This window comes from Chiloscyllium plagiosum, chromosome 42, assembly GCF_004010195.1.
Source record: "Chiloscyllium plagiosum isolate BGI_BamShark_2017 chromosome 42, ASM401019v2, whole genome shotgun sequence".
NCBI classification, from domain to species: Eukaryota; Metazoa; Chordata; class Chondrichthyes; order Orectolobiformes; family Hemiscylliidae; genus Chiloscyllium; species Chiloscyllium plagiosum.
In genome coordinates this window covers 15,296,090-15,314,418 of record NC_057751.1, presented here as the reverse complement: position 1 = coordinate 15,314,418, position 18,329 = coordinate 15,296,090, and the positions used below count along the sequence as shown (strand labels likewise).

Genomic DNA, 18,329 nt, shown 5'->3' with positions numbered 1-18,329 from the left:
CGGTTGGAGGGGTGGAGTCTGAGGGCGGAGGTGCGGGATGTGGACGAGATGCGTTGGAGGGCATCGTTAACCACGTGGGAAGGGAAATTGCGGTCTCTAAAGTAGGAGGCCATCTGGTGTGTTCTGTGGTGGAACTGGTCCTCCTGGGAGCCGATACGGTGGAGGCGGAGGAATTGGGAATACGGGATGGCATTTTTGCAGGAGGTCGGGTGGGAAGAGGTGTAATCCAGGTAGCTGTGATTTTCCTGCTCCTCAGATGCTGCCTGAACTGCTGTGCTTTTCCAGCACCACTCTAATCTAGAATCTGGTTTCCAGCATCTGCAGTCCTTGTTTTTACCTAAGTACCTGATAGGAAAGCTTTGCAGGGATCTGGGCCAAGCGCAGGCAGGCAGGACTAGTTTAGTTTGGGATTATGGTTGGCACGGACTGGTTGGACCGAAGGGTCTGTTTCTGGCTGACTTCTCCGATTCTATGACTGCAGCTCAGAATGGTGGCTGCTGGAGAAAGCTGGAAAGGGCATGTCACCGTGATGAGGATTGCAGCAGCCCAGAATCAAGAGGTTTCGAGGTCACTGCAGCCCGGCAATCGCACTCACCCCTGTCCTGCACTGGTAAGATTCGGGGCTGCAGGAAAATCCATGTCCTCACATTGCATGCAGAACTGCGCCAGTTTGTGAGGGCACCTTGGCGATGGCAGTGTCATTCTGAGTCAGCTGTCTCCTGTAGGGAGAAAGCTGTCTGCGCAGGTTGTGCTGACTGCATTTCGGAGCTCTCTCTCCATCTATGATTATGATGAGGATGGTACCAACAGGCGTCCGACTTATTTTGGGTGGCAGCTGCTGGTGACAGCCTCTCTCTTCTCCAGTCTTTGTTCGGGCACATCTGACACTCTGCCAGCTTTGTTTCCCTCTCCTGTACGCTGCATGGTGCCACAAAAGGAGAAGCCATATTTTCCTTTTCACGTTACTGTGAATGTGTTGGATTGCCCACCAAACAGCAATTATTTATTCAGCACCTTTAACAATCCAGGCAACTTTGCAGAAGCTTTGCAGAGCAAAGTATAACACTGAGCCGAAAAGATTAGGTGAGATTCTCAACAGTGTGGAAACAGGCCCTTCAGCCCAACAAGTCCACACCCACCCTCCGAAGAGTAACCCACCCAGATCCACTCCCCTACCCTATATTTACCCCTGACTAATGCGCCTAACACTTTGGGCAATTTAGCGTGGTCAATTCACCCTGAGCTGCACATTTTTGGATTGTGGGAGGAAACCGGAGCACACGGAGGAAAACCACGCAGAGACGGGGGAGAGAATGTGCAAACTCCACACAGTCAGTTGCCTGAGGCGGGAATTGAACCCGGGTCCCTGGCACTGTGAGGCAGTAGTGCTAACCACTGTGCCACCATGCCACCCAAGGAACTATCTGGCCATTTATCAGGGGAGGCGATGGTGTGATGGTATTATCATTAGAATATTAATCCAGAGACCCGGGTAATGTCCTTGGGACCCAAGGTTGAATCTCACCATGGCAGATGGTGGAATTTGAATTCAATAATAACTGTGATGAATTCATTTTCTGATAATGACCATGAATCCATTGTTGATTGTCGGGAAAACCCATCTGGTTCACTAATGTCCTTCAGGGAAGGCCGACATGTGACTCCAGACCCACAGCAATGGGGTTGACTCCTAAACTGCTTTCTGGGCAATCAGGGATGTGTATTAATTGCTGGCCTACCCAAAAAATGCCCTCATCCTGTGAATGAATGAAAGAAGAAAAAAATATGACCAATTATAGGCCTGTCTGAAAGGAGGTAAGTGAGGTGGGGAGGCATGTCCCAGAGCTTAGGGTTTTGACAACAGAAGACATGGCCACCAGTGAGCGATTATTACAGGGGACGCTTCAGGAAGCTGGAATGAGAAGAGTACACTGTCTCTGAGTGTGGTGGGGATGACTGAGCACAGGGGTGAGCGGCGAATGGGATTCTCTGTATATTAGGGTGCGAGCAGCCGAGATTTGAATGAGTTTATGGCCTGGATTTTCCAACAGCTGGATGGTCGCTTCTGCCGCATAGGTGGGATGTGCACGCGGAAATCGTGCAGAATCCCCAGTGTAGCAGGCTGCGATGGGATTCCCTGGGAAATTGAATATTCCACCTGGCAATTCCCGTGCACCTGGAACCTTCCAAAGGTCTCCACTTAAATTGGTGAACCTGAAGGCCTCCACTGCAGTTAGTAAAGAGTTATTCAGGAAATGTTAGACTATTAAGTACCCAGTATATCTGCTGAGTAACTATTAGACCGCCACCCCAGCTTCGATCGCATATTGACCAAACGCCAACCCTCGCCTCTTCACACCTTCCTCAGGTGCAACACTCTGCCTCTTCATCCCCTTCCCTCCCCTTTTACCTGCCCTGAGAACCTGAAACCTTTCACTACACAGCAGCCTGTTCATATGCAAGCACCCACACAGGCTCATACCATCTTACCTCCGCTGGGGGCCTCACACCAGACTGAGGTGGGGGAGATTTCTGAAGTAGGCTGATATTAGCCTCGAAATGTTAACTCTGTTTCGCTCGCCACAGATACGACCAGACCGGAGTATCTCCATCATGTTCTGCTTGCATTTCAGATTTCCAGCATCGCAGAAGTGTTAAGGTGTACAGAGAGGCAATTCAGCGGTACCCGCTATGCCAAATGAGCGTGGGGACTTAGTGCCTCTCCCCTACCTTTTCTCCTTCCCCTTGAATGCCTCAGTTGAACCTGCCTCCACCACACTTCAAGGAAATGTATCCAGACCCAACCACTTGGTGTGTGAAAAAGGTCTCAGTCGTCTCCTATCTGCTTCTTTTCCCAAGTCACTTGAAATCTGTCTCTTTCATTCTTGATCTAGTTGTTGTATTTTGCAGTTCCTTCGGTTGGGGAATCGGATTGTCAGTAGTTGAGAGAAATGAGGTGACTCTCTCAGACTAATTCAGCTGGGAGAGAAAATTAGGAGATAAACTCGAGAAAGAATTATGTTCAGGCTCAGGTCATGGGGGACCCTGAGAGTCTTCAGTTGATGGACCAAGGAAAGAAGGTAGCAAAGCAGTCTTCTGTAATGCACCCGGCTTTTAATGTGAGCAACGTGACTTTGTAAAAGAGACTGTGTGTGTCTCTCTCTGTACGTGCAGTGTCATAGAGTCATATAGCACGGAAACAGGACTTTTGGCTCAACTCGGCCATGTCAACGAGGTTTCCTAAACGGAACCAGTCCCACTTGCCTGTGTTTGGTCCATATCCATCTAAACCTTTCCCATTTATGTCCAAATGCCTTTTAAATGTTGTAATTCTATCAGCCTCTACCACTTCCTCTGGCATCTCATTACATACACGCACCATCCTCTGCATGATAAAGTCACCCTTAGCTCCCTTTCATGCCTTTTCCCTCTCACTTTGAACCTATGCTCTTTAGTTTTTGACTCCCCTTCCCTCGGGGGGTGGGGGTGGTGGGGGGGGAAACCACCTTGGCTATTCACCCAATCCATGTCCCTTTTGTCAACCTTGATAAGATCACCCCTCAGTCTCCGACGCTCCAGGGCAAAGAGTTCCGGCTTACCCAGCCTCTCCTCATAGCTCAAACCGCCCCCAGTCCCGACAACATTCTTGTAAATCTTTAATGTACCCTTGATAGTTTAACAATATCCTTCCTGTAGCAAGGTGACCAGAATTGTCTACCGTATTCGAAAAGCAGCCTCCCCAAGTTTTGTACAGCTGCCACATGACATCCCAACATCCGACACTCCTCAGGTGGACTCCTGTGAGGAGGCAAACCAACCATGTGTTAAGTTTGCATTGAGTTCCCAAGTTGCAAGGAGACTGCCCCTGTACTGCAACGTAACAAGTGGCATTTTTCTCAGCTACTGAAAATTTCCTACCTGCAGCTGTCTGGCGTGCGAGTCCTCTGGTGGGTGAGTGACTTCTTTATTTGTCTCCTCAGAGGGAAAGGTGGAGGTGACGAAAGAAAATGTGAAGCTGTGCACAATGACACCAGGGAGAGTGTTCGGAGAGCTGGCCATCTTGTACAACTGCACCAGGACAGCCACAGTCAAAGGTAGGTGGGAGGCATGGTGAGGGTTGGTGTACATCGAATTTTAACGTTATTTGATTAGGGGTGTCGAGCATCAGAGTTGAGTGGCAATGGTGCAGGGTACTCACTCAAAGAGAAAATGGAGTGCAGCAGACTGAAGCATTTAATAAGTCGGCCAAGTTTACTGTTTAAAGTCTAAGTGTTGACAAATTCAGCACACCAATGCTGCCAATAAGTGACTGACTTTCCGGACTAGTTTATCACGTTGAAATTTGCAGTTGCAAGAAATCTCATTGACTACCTTAGAATTTAAATATTCAGTCATGTTCTGAAAAGCCAAAGTCAATCATTTCCCACGACATCCAGATCTTGATCTCAAATAGTGGTTCATAACTTAACCAAAGCTACTTTCTGTGAAAGGATGATGCTTCTTAAATATTTCTTTTTTGATTTCAGCCTGTGAATGGTGGGAAGCATTCTCTTGGGAAATGCCCAAAAAAATTTTTTTTAAAAATCCTTTTCAGAGGATTTGGGTGTCTTGGTCACAAACCAGCATTTGCTACCCAGCTCTAATTATACTTAAACAGTATAGCTTGTTCAGGCAGGTAAATATCAACCATAGGGTCGTGGGTCTTCAGTCACAGGCAGGCCAAGCCAGTCGATTTAATTCCTGAAGGGACACGGAGCTGAATGTGGGCATCAAGCAGTGACAGCTCAAGGGGAGATGAGGTTATTGTGGAGAGACGTTCCAAGTACACAGTAATCGAATTGGGAGCCAATTAGCTCAGTTGTCTGGATGGTTGGTTTGTGATGCAGAATGATGCCAACAGCGTGGGTTTGATTTCCCCCACCAGCGAAGGTTTTTCACGAAGGACTCTCCTCTCGCCCAATGTGTGGTGACCCTCCAGGTTAAACCACCACTCTGTAATGAGAGAGCAGCCCTATGGCCTGGTAATCTTTCTTCCTTCATCAGTTCCTGACAGTGGTGATTGCAGGAGCCCCAGAGTTGACTGGTCCCTTCCTGCTGATAGAGCAAAAATGATTAACAATTTGTGCGGCGCATTAAGAAAAAGGGCAATTTTGTGTTGTTCCTCTAAGCCAGATCATTGCTTCAAGAGCCACTCATCAGAGGGAATTAAAGCAGTGAAAGACACTCTTCACTGTTTTCTACTTTTTAAGACTGAATGTGAAATCTTTGTTAACCCAATTATCCCTCTTTGCGTGTGCCAAGTAACTGAATTTGCCTTTTGCCCTGGCCTTCATGATGCTGAGGTTTTCTTTTCTAAGCTGGTGTGACTTTATCTGAGATTCGACTTGCGTAATGGTCTCTCCAGAAATAGATATTATGGGTTTCCATGGAAACGATTCTTCCATTGAGCTGATGATTGTTAAATGTTTGGACTGGACAAGTATCTGCAAGTTATAATCCAGTGCATGTCGTGGACATTGTCTCTCAGGAGAGGTACAGGGTTAAGCCACAAGTGATGGACCGCCTAACAAAGGCTTTGTAAAATCCCACTGACCTTTGCGGCGTTTGTAGTACTTTTGTTGCCAGCGGACGGCAAAACTGCTGCACGCTCACCAACAAGGCCAGAAATTCCAACAGGAAAATCCAGCATCCTGGCACTGAACAGCCGTTTCCAACCTTTGTGTGAATATGCACAGCAGGGTGACAGCCGGAGACAGTGAGAACTCGGTGAACAAGAGTCAAGTCTGGACTTAAGTCATGAGGGCTGTGACATTTCCCCTTTCAGGACTCCTGTCTCAGAGGAATAGTTAACCTAATAATATTTAATCATAAGGACATTTTTAAAAGGTTATGCACGCCCTTGAGCCCTGTTGGATTGATTTCTTTGTCAGCTGGAGGATTGAGAGGATATCCCTGCTCCAAAACTGAAAATTAAAACCCTATTAAAAACAGCAAGCTCTTTAAGTGAGAGTCCTGTTGTCAACGCTCATTCTCATCGGAACTGGACCCTGATTAAGTGCCGTTCAGATGCTGAGATTCCTTTAATAAATGAGCTAAACCCCCCCCAGATAGTCCCTGTTTCAATCTTGGATCCAACCAGTGGCTTAATGCCAATGTACTGCTTAGACTGTGCAATGAGATGCTGGCGTGTGACGGGACGGACAGAATTGTTTTCTGTCCAGGTAATTTGTACAAGGTGACGTGATGGTACCGCACAGAAGGAGGCCATTCAGCCTGTCACATCTGTACTGACCCTCCGAAGGAGTGATTTACCGAGTTTCATTCCCCTCCTTTTACCTTAAATCCCTGAATACTCTTTTCCTTTTCAGATCAATGTCTAACTACCTCTTGAAAGTCTCAGTTGAACCTATTTCAACCACAGTCTCATGCAGCACGCAACAGATCCGAGCTACTTGGTGTGTGAAAATGTTTTTCTACGTCACCATCGCTTCTTTAATCGCTCACCTCTGCGTCTCGATCCTTCTGCCAGTGGGAACAGTTGATCTCCGTGCTCTGCTTGGACTTTTAGATTAGATTCCCACCAGTGTGGAAACAGGCCCTTCAGCCCAACAAGTTCACACCCGACCCTCCGAAGAGCAACCCACCCAGACCCATTCCCCTATATTCACCCCTGACTAATGCACCTAACACTATGGGTAATTTAGCATGGCCAATTCACCCTAACCTGCACATCTTTGGACTGTGGGAGGAAACCGGAGCACCTGGAGGAAACCCACACAGACACGGGGAGAATGTGCAAACTCCACACGGACAGTTGCCTGAGGCGGGAATTGAACCCGGGTCCCTGGCGCTGTGAGACAGCACTGAGCCACTGTGCTGCCCCGACTTTTTGTGACTTTCAAGTCCTCAGGAGTTTGTACAGGACATTGGTGGGGTCTCTTCTGGAGCACTGTGTCCAATTCTGGTTGCCCAGTTATAGGAAGAATATTATCAAACTGGAGAGGGTTCAGAGGAGATTTACCGGGATGTTGCCCAATGTGGAAGGCTGGGACCTTTTTCACTGGAGCACCGGAGATTGAGAGGTGGCCTGATGAAAGTTTATAAAATAATGACAGGTATAGATTGAGTTGAAGGTAGTTGTCTTTTCCCCAAGAACACTGCAAGAGGGTAGAGAAGCAATTGCGGGGACCCTGGCTGAGATTTTCATAGCCACAGTGAGGTCCCAGAAAACTGGAAGGTAATTAATGTTGTGCTATTATTCAAGGAGGGCTGCAAAGAAAAGCCTGGGAACTATAGACCAGTACGTTTAACGTCTATAGTGACTAAATTACTTGAGAGGATTCTGAGGGATAAGAGATACAAGCATTTGGAAAGACAGGGTTTGATGAGGAGTAGTCAGCATAGCTTTGTGAGTGGCAGATCATGCCTCAACAATTTGTTAGCGTCCTCTGATGACTACCAGGGTAAAGAGGTGGATGTTATCTCTCTGGATTTCAGGAAGGCCTTTGATAAGGTTCTACATTATAGGCTGCTCTGGAAAGTTAGATCGCATGGAATCCAGGGCAAGCTGGAAAATTGGATACACAATTGGCTTGATGGGAGGAAACAGAGGGTAAAAGTGGAAAGATGTTTGTAGGACAGGAGGCCTGTGATGAGTACAGTGCCTCGGGTTGGGGCTGAGAAATGGCAAATGGAATTTAATATGGATAAGCATGAGGTCTTGCATTTGGAAAGTCAAATCAAGGTAGGAGTTTCATGGTGAATGGGAGGGCCTTAAGGAGTGCAGTGGAACAGAGGGATCTTGGAGTTCAGGTTCACTGTTCTGTGAAATTGGAGTCACAGGTAGACAGGGCCGTGAAGAAGACTTTTGGCACACTGGCCTTCATCAGTCAGGGCATTGAGTATAAAAGTTGGGAAGTTATGTTGCAGTTATACAGGATGTTGGTGAGGCCATACTTTGGGTATTGTGTTTAGTGCTGGTCACCATGTTGTAGGAATGATGTTATTAAACTGGAAAGAGTGCAGAAGAAATTTACAAGGATGTTGCCAGGACTCCAGGGTCTGAGTTATAGGGAGAGGCTGGACAAGCTATGACTTTTTCTTGAGAGCGAAGAAGACTGAGGGGGGATCTTATGGACGTGTATAAGATCATGAGAGGCATGGATAGGGTGAATGCACTAAGGGTTGGGGAATCAAGAATTAGAGGACATCAGTTTAAGGGTAGAGGGGAGTGAATAAAGGGGAACCCAAGGGGAACTTTTTTACACAGAGGGTGGTACGCAAATGGAAAGTGGAAGTGGTTGAGGCAGGGGCATTAACAACATTTAAGAGGCATTTGGACAAATACAAGAATAGGAAAGGTTTCGAAGGATATGGGCCAAGTGCAGGGAAATGGGGTTAGCGTGGACAGACCTTTTGGTCAGCATGGACCAGTTTGGGCCAAAGGGCCTGTCTCCATGCTGTCGGACTCTATGACTCTGATGACTAAGGGGCACATTTTGAAGGTGAGAGGAGAGACAGATTTCAAAAAGACGTAACGGGCAAATATTTTACACAAAGGGTGGTTTGCGCGTGGAGTGAACCTCCTGAAGAGGTTGTGGATGTGGGTACAATTACAATTGGATGGACCCATAAATAGGAAAGGTTTGGAGGGATGTGGGCCAGGAGCAGGCAGGTGGGACTGTTTGGCATGGACTGGTTGGCCCGAAGGGTATGTTTCCATGTTGTATGACTAACGTAGTCCCGAGTTCATCAGCCTGCCTATCCAACTGAGGTTTTTCAGCCCTTGGAACCATAGGCAGGAATCCTTTCTCCACCCTCACCAGTGCCTTCACATTCTTCCTGTAGTAGGGTGGACACATCGCTCCAGTCAAGACCAGAACAGTGTTTTATGCAAGTTTATCAGAACTTCCTTGCTCTCGGACGATATAGAGTCAGAGTCATTGAGATGTGCAGCACGGAACCAGACCCTTCGGTCCAACCCGTCCATGCCGACCAGATATCCCAACCCAATCTCGTCCCACCTGCCAGCACCCGGCCCATATCCCTCCAAACCCTTCCTATTCATATACCCATCCAAATGCCTCTTAAATGTTGCAATTGTATCAGCCTCCACCACTTCCTCTGGCAGCTCATTCCATCGCTGGACGATTAATCTAGCAATACAGCGAATGTTTGGAGGACCTGGGATGGTGGATTGTGAATTCAACAAAAATATGGAATTAAGGGTCTAACAACGACCGTGAATCCATTGTTGATTGTCAGACAAACCTATCTGGTTCAGCCACGTCCTTCAGGGAAGGAAACTGCCATCCTTACCTGGTCTGGTCTACATGTGGTTGACTCTAAGCTTCCCTCTAAGAAATAAATACTGGTCCAGCCACATCCTATGAGTGAATTAAAAAAAAGATATTAACTGCGCTCTCAACTTTGCTTTCAATGATTTGAAATAAAACTGTTGTTGCAAAAGGAGATGATAGACAGCTTGCCATCCAAACTGTAGTCCTGACTGTCGTTTGGCAGGTCCTTATTGTCCTCTGTGATTCGATTGCAGATCAGGTCAACAAGCAAGAGCATTGAAATAGACAGTGTGCATGTGGTGTAGGGATAAGGAGGACAAAGGACTCGCCCAGCTAAAACTGGCTGATGTTATTACCTAGCTCATTGTTTGGGTCAGTCGTGCTGGACATTGCTAAAGTCACATGCTTGACTTTGCAATCACTAAACTGCTGGGAAAGATACCTACTTGACAGCGCGGTGCCTGCTTCTGAATAAAATTTTTCACCTCAAGATATTTGGTGCAAAGTGCCAGGGTGCTTATGATTTATTCTTGGGTGTGCAGTACTCCAGTTCAAAATATTGTAGACAGAAACTCAACTTGGAGATTTTGTGAACTGTGAAAAAGATAGTGATGGACTGCAAAAAGCCTGAGGTTAATGCTTGAGCAGTCGTGTGCCAGATGAAAGTTCATGCAGAGAAATGTGAAGTGATACATTTTGGGAACCTCATTAGAGAAAAGCAACCTCAAATAAAGTAAACAAATCTAAAGGAGCTGCAAGAACAGAAGATCAAAGAGCATATTTTCACAAATCATTGAAGGTAGCAAACAGATGAGAAAGTGTTTTTAAAATGCATCTGTGATATACTGCAATGTAATTAGATGAATGAAGAACACAAGTACAGTGCTGGGCACCACATTTTGGACAGGATGCAAAGACATGAGAGAGGGTGTACAAAAAAAATGAGGGACTTCGGTTATGTGATCAGCTCGGAGAAGCTGGGGGGCTGTTCTGCTCAGGGAAGATTGAGAGGAGATTCAGTCAAGGGCTTCAAAATCATGAGGGTTCTGAACAGAGTAGATCGGGAAAAGCAGTTGCAATTGGCAGAGGGAACGCGAACGTGAAGGCACACGTTTAAGGTGATTGTCAAAAAAGCAAAAGATATTTCGAGGAATTTGTCGAATGGAGTGTTTCAGACCTGCCTTAGACTGTGACGTATGAAGGCCAGGGGGAACACAGACCTCTGTGGGCAGACTTAATCCGATTCCAAACTGTTTTGTATTCCTGTTGCTCCTATGGACTTGGCTGCTTTATCCAGAAAATCAGGAGAGGTGGACCAAATGACCCTGTTTTTGTGAATGGTAAGTTTTATTAGTTATTAATGGTTACGGAACCAAATAAATCTATTTCAGGTAAATGGAATGAAGGTGCTTTAATTAAGTGGCAGAATAGGGCTGAATGGCCACATCCTTTTCTGTGACGTTGTCTGTATCTTAGCTGGCAGATTAAACTTGTCTAAAAATACTTGGATCTACTAACATTTATTTGAAGTCTGAAAAAGTGCAGATATTTGGAACTACTCCTTTTAGGCAAAACATCTAGTTGCAGATCGTGTACAATTTAATAATGGAGAAACTGAAAGGTAGAAACATCCAATGGGTGCTGACAGTAAATAATGGGCCAGTCTTCAGCTGAAGGTGAAGAGTTGTCTTGGGGCTTCATCAATAACTCATCCTGAACTAGTTTCATAGCAGTCTGTCTCGGTTGTGAATCTGAGCAGAATTTACACACGATCTGACTTTATTTACCGTTTGAAGGTGAAGAGCATTGAAAATGCATACATTTTTTCACTCCTTTAATCTTGTGGTTAGCCTGCAGCTCTTGATCGTCTGGGACAAAAGCAGCCAGATCCAGAGGAACAACCCGAAATACAAATTAGTTTCATTTGGACTCTGATTGTGTCTCTCCACAAGGCTTGTGCTGCCCCTGCCCTGGGCTATAGCAAAAATTGATGGCTTGCATTACCATAGGGATAGTACTTGCATTGCTGCACCTTCTGCGGAGCAAGGGGATCAATGTGCCAAGCTTTTGAGGGTAACTTTGAGATAGAAGTCCAAAGTTTTCCTAAGTTACGTCTCCATGTCAGGGAGGGGTTGGAAATACAGCTCTCCAGTTTCTGGGTCCACTTTCATATTTGACATATTTGATAGGAGCAAGATGATGAGCTATCCATGTGCCTGGCCAAATCTAATTTTTCTCCTCTACCAGCGCCATCCTTCATTCAAGTTCTGAAGGTATTTACATGTTTTCTTTGACCACTTTCCTCACTATTTCTGATCAGCCTCAGTGTGGCTTGCCTCTGACCACATGTGACGATGTTGTCACTTTAAGAGGCTATTTTGTCTTTTTTTTTAAGAGAGGTTGTAAGGCAGAGGTGCTGAGCTGTCTCTCAGAAAGTAAACAATTTGTGAGCCCTTGGGTTTTTTTTCCCCAAGTTGGAACAATGGAGCAGTCTGGGTGTGGCCAGCTCTCACAAACCAGTCTTTCTACTTTGAGTTTGGTTTTTTAGGTTTAGTTTTGAGCAGAAGCCTTAGGAGTCTCAAAGCAGTTGGAAGCTTGAGTAAATTTCTCCCAGCTGCTACCTTTCTCTGAATTTTCTCTTGATGTTTCTTTTTCCTCCTGGATTGGAGAACTGCATTTGAGAATTAATAATTGAGTTTGCCTTTTTGCCAAAGAGTGTGTTTATGGGATGTTACTACATTGGAACAGTTAATTAGTAATAGATACTAGATCTATTATTCGGTTAAGTTTTCAACTTGTTAAGTTATTCTAAATTCCTCTTCCTTTTGTTTATATTTTAATTGAAATGTTTAAATAAATTGTGTTCTGCTAAATTTTGAATAGTTTGGAAGCATGATATTTCATATCTAACTTAAAATAAGAAAATGTTAGGGTCTCGGATACCTTTAAAATATATTGAGGGGGCTTGGTCTGGTCCATAACACGTGCCTCAGCTCATGTGCTGTTGAAGCCCTTATCCATTTCTTTGTGATCATTTGACCAATGCATTTCCGAAAGTCTTTCATTCTCCATCAACTTAAGATAGTCCATAACAATTACAGGCCAATTAGCCTAACCTCAGTCATTGGTAAGACTTTCGAGTCGATGGTGAAGGATGAGATTTCTGAATACTTGGAAGTGTGAGGTAAAATAGGGCAAAGTCAGCATGGTTTCATCAAGGGGAGGTCATCTCTGACAAATCTGCTGTTTGACAAAGTATCGAGCATGTTAGACCAAGGAGAGCCAATGTACGTTATCTACCTGGATTTCAAGAAGGCCTTTGACAAGGTGCCGCACGGGAGGCTGCTAAGTAAGATAATGTCCCATGGTGTTAGAGTCAAGATACTAGCATGGATAGAAGCTTGGCTATCTGGTAGAAAGCAGAGAGTTGGGATAAAAGTTTTTTTTTCTCAGAATGGCAGCCAGTGACGAATGGTGTTCCACAAGGGTCAATATTGGGACCACAACTTGTCACTTTATACATTAACAATCTAGATGTCGGAACTCAAGGCATTCTGGCTAAGTTTATGGGTGATACAAAGATAGGTGGAGGGACAGGTAGCATTGAGGAGATGGGGAGACTGCAGAACAATTTGAATAGGTTAGGAGAGTGGACAAATAAGTGGCAGATTGAATACAACGTGGGAAAGTGTGAGGTCATGCACTTTGGTAGGAAGAATAGAGGCATGGACTATTTTCTCAATGGGGAGAAAATTCAGAAATCTGAAGTGCAAAGAAATTTGGGAGTTTTAGTCCAGAATGCTGTCCAGGTAAACATGCAGGTTGAGTCAGTAGTTAGGAAGGCAAATGCAATGATGGCATTTATTTTGAGAGGTCTTGAATATAAAAGCCGGGATAAAAGCCGGGATATACTTCTGAAGCTCTAGTCAGGCCACATTTTTGAGTATTGTACGCAGTTTTGGGCTCCATGTCTCAGGAAGGATGTACTGGCCCTGGAGCGTGTTCCGAGGAGCTTCAAGAGAATGGTCCCAGGAATGAAAAGCTTAACATATGAGGAAGATTTGAGGACTCTGGGTCAATATTTGATGGAGGTTTGAAACTTTCAGAATACTGAATGGCCTGGACAGAGTAGATGTTGGGAAGATGTTTCCATTGGTAGGAGAGACTAGGACCCAAGGGCGTAGCCTTAGAGTAAAGAGGAGACATTTTAGAACAGAGATAAGGAGAAACTTCTTCAGTCAGAGAGTGGTGAATTGAAGGAATTCACTGCCACAGAAGGCTGTGGAGGCCAGGTCATTGAGTATATTCAAGACAGAGATAGCTAGGTTCTTAATTGTCAAAGCGATCAAGGGTGATGGGGAGAAAGCGGGACAATGGGGTTGCAAAACATGACAACCTTTGTTCAATGGTGGAGCAGACTTGATGGGTTGAATAGCCTAACTTCTGCTCCTATGTCTTATAGTTTAATGATAACTATTGGGCATTCTTGAACACTCACCATGTTCCGTTCAAATAAGCACTTCAGTGTTCAATAAATCAACATTAGTTTCTGATCAGGAAATGCCTCCATTTTGATCGTCTCATTCCATGGTTTCATATGCCCTCCAGAACCTCCTGTAGCCGTACAACCCACCCAAGATCTCTCTGTTCCACAAATTCCAGCCTCTTGTGCTTTGTCAGTTAATAGTCAATTAACCTTTTGCATCTGGGCTTTCAGCTGCCTGGGTTTGAAGATCTGAAATTCCTGTTGGAAATCTGTTCACCTCTCTCTTTCCTCCTCCAATTCATGACTTAAAACCAACCTCTCTGATGAAGCGTTTGGTCATCTGCCCAAAGATATCCTTAAATGGCTTGGCATCAGATGTTGAGAAGCAGATTGGGATGTTTTACTGTGTCAAAGGTGCTGTGTGAGTGGAAATTGTTGGATTGGCACAAGGGGAGGATGAGTATGAATCATTTGACTTTATTTTTCACTTATTCTAAACGGAAATTAATTTTGGATGCATTGATTAGATTAGATTTCCTACAGTATGGAAACAGGCCCCAACAAGTCCACACCAACCCTCCGAAGAGCAACCCACCGATACCTATTCCCCTGCATTTACCCCTGACTAATGTACCTAACACAATGGGCAATTTAGCATGGCCAATTCACCTAACCTGCACATCTTTGGATTGTGGGAGGAAACCAGAGCACCCGGAGGAAACTCCACACAGACAGTTGCCCGAGGTGGGAATTGATCCTGGGTCCCTGGCGCTGTGAGGCAGCTGTGCTAACCACTGAGCCACCGTGCCGCCCAATGCTCATTTATTAAAAAGTTACATGTTAGTAAAAAATAAATTGAGAAAAGTAACATTACTCTATCAGAGGAATCTAACATTAAGTAAACTATGTTAAAAGCATTCTAGTGTATTTTAAAGATATAATACTTTAAAATATTTCCTCATCTTCACATCTGCTCCTGTTAAAATTCTTATGGAGAAAGGCACGAATGATTTCAGAATCAGATTTCTCTGGGGCCTGCGAGACCGTAATTTTTTTCTCCTGAATACACCCAACAGTGATCCTCAATGTTCAAGATACTCTTTAATTTGTCTAAAATTCTTTGCGAGCAGGTTTCATCGAGGAAGATCAATTCATCGCAGTCCCTTCTTGTCTGGTTTAATAACTTCTATACCAGGCAAGACTTCCAAATTGGGTAGTTTTAATAACTACAGGGTAGAATAAATGTTGGAGGATCTTTGAAAAAGCTTATAGCTTTCTGAGATAGTACGGCCCCGTTTGCAGTACCCCATCATACATAGAAAAAATAGATAGGAGAGATTCTTTTATAAACGTGCGCTTAATTTTTTTTCCCCCATGCAGCCCTCACTAACATCAAGCTCTGGGCCATCGATCGACAATGTTTCCAAACAATTATGATGCGAACAGGGTTGATTAAACACGCTGAGCATATGGAGCTTCTCAAAAGGTAACTGTCCACTTCCTAACTCCATCTCCTGTTCCTTGTGTAGCCACGCTCAATTGCATAGTAAAGGTCCGGAGTTTCTTCCCCCTTGTCAGAGCCATATGCCATTTAACTTCAGTTTAATTCAATGTCAGGTTCCAGCCACTAAGCGATTGAAACAGCAAAGATTTGCATTTCTATAATCCCTTTGACTTCGTGAAAGGTCCCCTTCATGGGAGTATTTCCAAACAAGACTTGATGCGGAATCACACAGAGTCGTAGAGTTGTACAGCATGGAAACAGATCCTGCGGTCCGACTCCACCATGCTGACCATTAATCCTAAACTAACCTAGTCCCATTTGCCGTGTCCCTCTAAACCCTTCCTACCCATCTAGATGCCTTTTAATGTTGCAATTGTCCAAGCCTCCACCACCTCCTCTGGCAGTTCATTCCATACACGCAGCACCCCCTGTGTGACCAGTTGCCCCTTAGTGGGCTTTTAAGGAGCATCGTGTGTCTGATCACACTAATTTATTATGGAGGGTCCATGGTGTACCTTGAGAATTGGGTAAATGGTATTCAGGAGAGGCTTAGGAACAACTTCAACTTGGAAAAGCCTCGGCATGTCCAGTGCATTCCAGGTGCATTTTCTCAAACATAACCTGAGCAAAGCCACCAGGCCTGGTGTCTCCCATCCCCATGGATGCTTACCCCTATTCTGTCCCCTGTCACCCTTCAATTCTCCTGTCTGCTCCCCTGCCCATCGTTCTGTCTTTCCAGCCATCATCTTACTATTCACAGGATGTAAGTGATGTTGGCTCAATCAGCATTTGTTTCCCCTTCCTTCGGTTCCTTGGAGAAAGTGGTGGTGAGCCAGCTGTCCATGTGTTGAGATACACCCACCCACAGCGCTGTTTGGGAGGCAATAGCACTGAAGGAACAACCCCACATTTGCAAGTCAAGATAATGTGGTAACGAGTAGAGTGCCACAAGGATCAGAACTGGGGCCACAATTATTCACAGTACATATGGATGAGCAAAGTGAACGTTCTATAGCCATGTTGTGAATGAGACAAAATCAGGTGGGAAGGCAAGTGGGGAGGGTAACACAGAATCTGCAGAGAGATAGAGACAGTCAAATGAACAGGCGAAAGCTCTGCAGATGGAATATAACATGGAAAAATGTTAAGTTATGTACTTTGACAGGAGGAATAGAAGAGCTGAATATATTTTAAATGCTGTAAGATTGTAAAAAGCTACAGCATAGAGGGATTTGGGGGTCCGCTGCAGAAATCACAAAAATCGAGCATATTGGAAGGCAAATGAATGTTGACCTTCATTTGAAAAGGAACGGACGATAAAATAGGGAAGTCTTGCTCAAACTTAAACTGGTTATATCTCGAGTAGTGCGAACAATTCTGGCCACCTTGTTAAATGAAACAATTGAAGATAAATAGAATAAACTGAACTATTTACAAATGGCACATGTTTAAAGATTTCAAAATGCATGGTAAACTCTAATCTCTTTAATCCCAATAGCACCTCTTTCCAGTCCTGAAACGTCAGAGAATTCCATACTCTGTCACACACAGGGTTTGACTTTGATGTGGTTTCAATCCCTTTTATACTCTTCTTGATTTCTTCCAACAACTGATCTTAGACTTTCTCTGTTTCACATAACCCCTTCAGGATTTTAACCAAACACTTCTCGATCAGAATTTTCAAACTAAACTCCTCAGATTGAACTTATTTCTTAACAGTTCTCAACTATTTTTTTTTCTCAAGACCCAACAGTCTGAGACATCCAACTTCAGCCAAAACTTCAGCAAACTGACCAAGCAGAAAGTCAAAGGCATTTTCCGAGATACGGCTGTTTCCCTTAACCAAATGGGAAAAACAATCATTCACTGACCTTCTAAAATGAAACCGATTGCACAACTGTTTATTTTGTACATTTATAAAAGACTCAATGAAAACAAATTCCCATTAGCCTCCAAGAGCAATCTGTCTCAGCTTTTTAAAACAAACACCTTCAGACAGAGACCAAAGCCATTAATTCAAATTCAAACTCTAAAATAAATGATGTTGAAACATAGATAATGGCACACCTTATATCCCACACTTAGCTCAAAACCTATTACTCAGTCCGAACTTCCCTGTCTGCCATCGGTTTTTTTTTTCCGTTGCTTATTCCCACCTGATCATGCAAATTGGAAGGGCTACTGGAATCTGAAAGAAAAGCCCTCTCTCCATGGTTTTGACGCCACCTTCTTGTTCCCATTTCACTTCAGCACTAACTCCTGTGGATTATCCACTTCTCGGTCCAATTATTTGCACTTCACAAGTGCTAAAATTTACAGGGTCGGATGGGCAAGTGTTGGGAGGATAAAGCCACAAACACAGATGCAGTGGCTCAGAAAGATGCAACCCCGTACATCGAGTAACACATAGATATACTCACCCTCCAGGACTCGGGCAACCTGTCCTCACACATGAACTGACCAGAACATTAGACCTCAATTACTCTGAAACTTTGTGACCTTTAAGAAGTCAGTGTTTCATTTGTATCTTTCCACTTTGAATCCAATTGTTTGCCTTTTCAACTTTTTTTTAATGTCTTTGCATCCCCACAATCAAACATTCACATTCTTCAGTGTTGAACAGAAGGCAAGGGCTAACGAGTGACTTACAGGCAGAACAGAGAAGATCCACATGAAAGGAGCTTTACCCAAGAGAACAGTTTTTTTGACTGTCACAAAAGATTCAGAATCCATTTTGACACAAAGTTGGATTTCCATTACAGATCAGTCAGGCTGTCTCAACAAATCTCTTTTTCACCATGCAAACCTCACATTCTGAGTTTCTCATGGATGGCCAGCTATCCTAGGGACACAATGTTGCTTGCACCCCATACATCTTGAGAGATTTGCATTTTATTCTGAAGTTAACGTGAAGCAAGGTCAAAGTTCAAAGTTTGCTCACTTCACAAGCCTTGGGATGCATTCTTCATGTTAATGGCTTGCATGTAACAGCAACATTCACTGGGACAAGGAGTGACACGCTGTTGTATAAACCAGAGAA

General features: G+C 44.5%; 1 protein-coding gene across 3 annotated transcripts in view; it reads left to right on the top strand.

Annotated features, from left to right (window-relative positions):
* The window catches only part of LOC122543167 (cGMP-dependent protein kinase 1-like), a 96,128-nt gene that overhangs the window by 29,845 nt on the left and 47,954 nt on the right, over positions 1-18,329 (top strand). For all 3 annotated transcript variants that reach the window (XM_043681576.1, XM_043681574.1, XM_043681577.1), the window contains 2 exons: positions 3,981-4,094; positions 15,166-15,271. In XM_043681576.1, the coding sequence (XP_043537511.1) occupies positions 3,981-4,094; positions 15,166-15,271 (220 nt within the window). The remainder of the gene's footprint in view (positions 1-3,980; positions 4,095-15,165; positions 15,272-18,329) is intronic.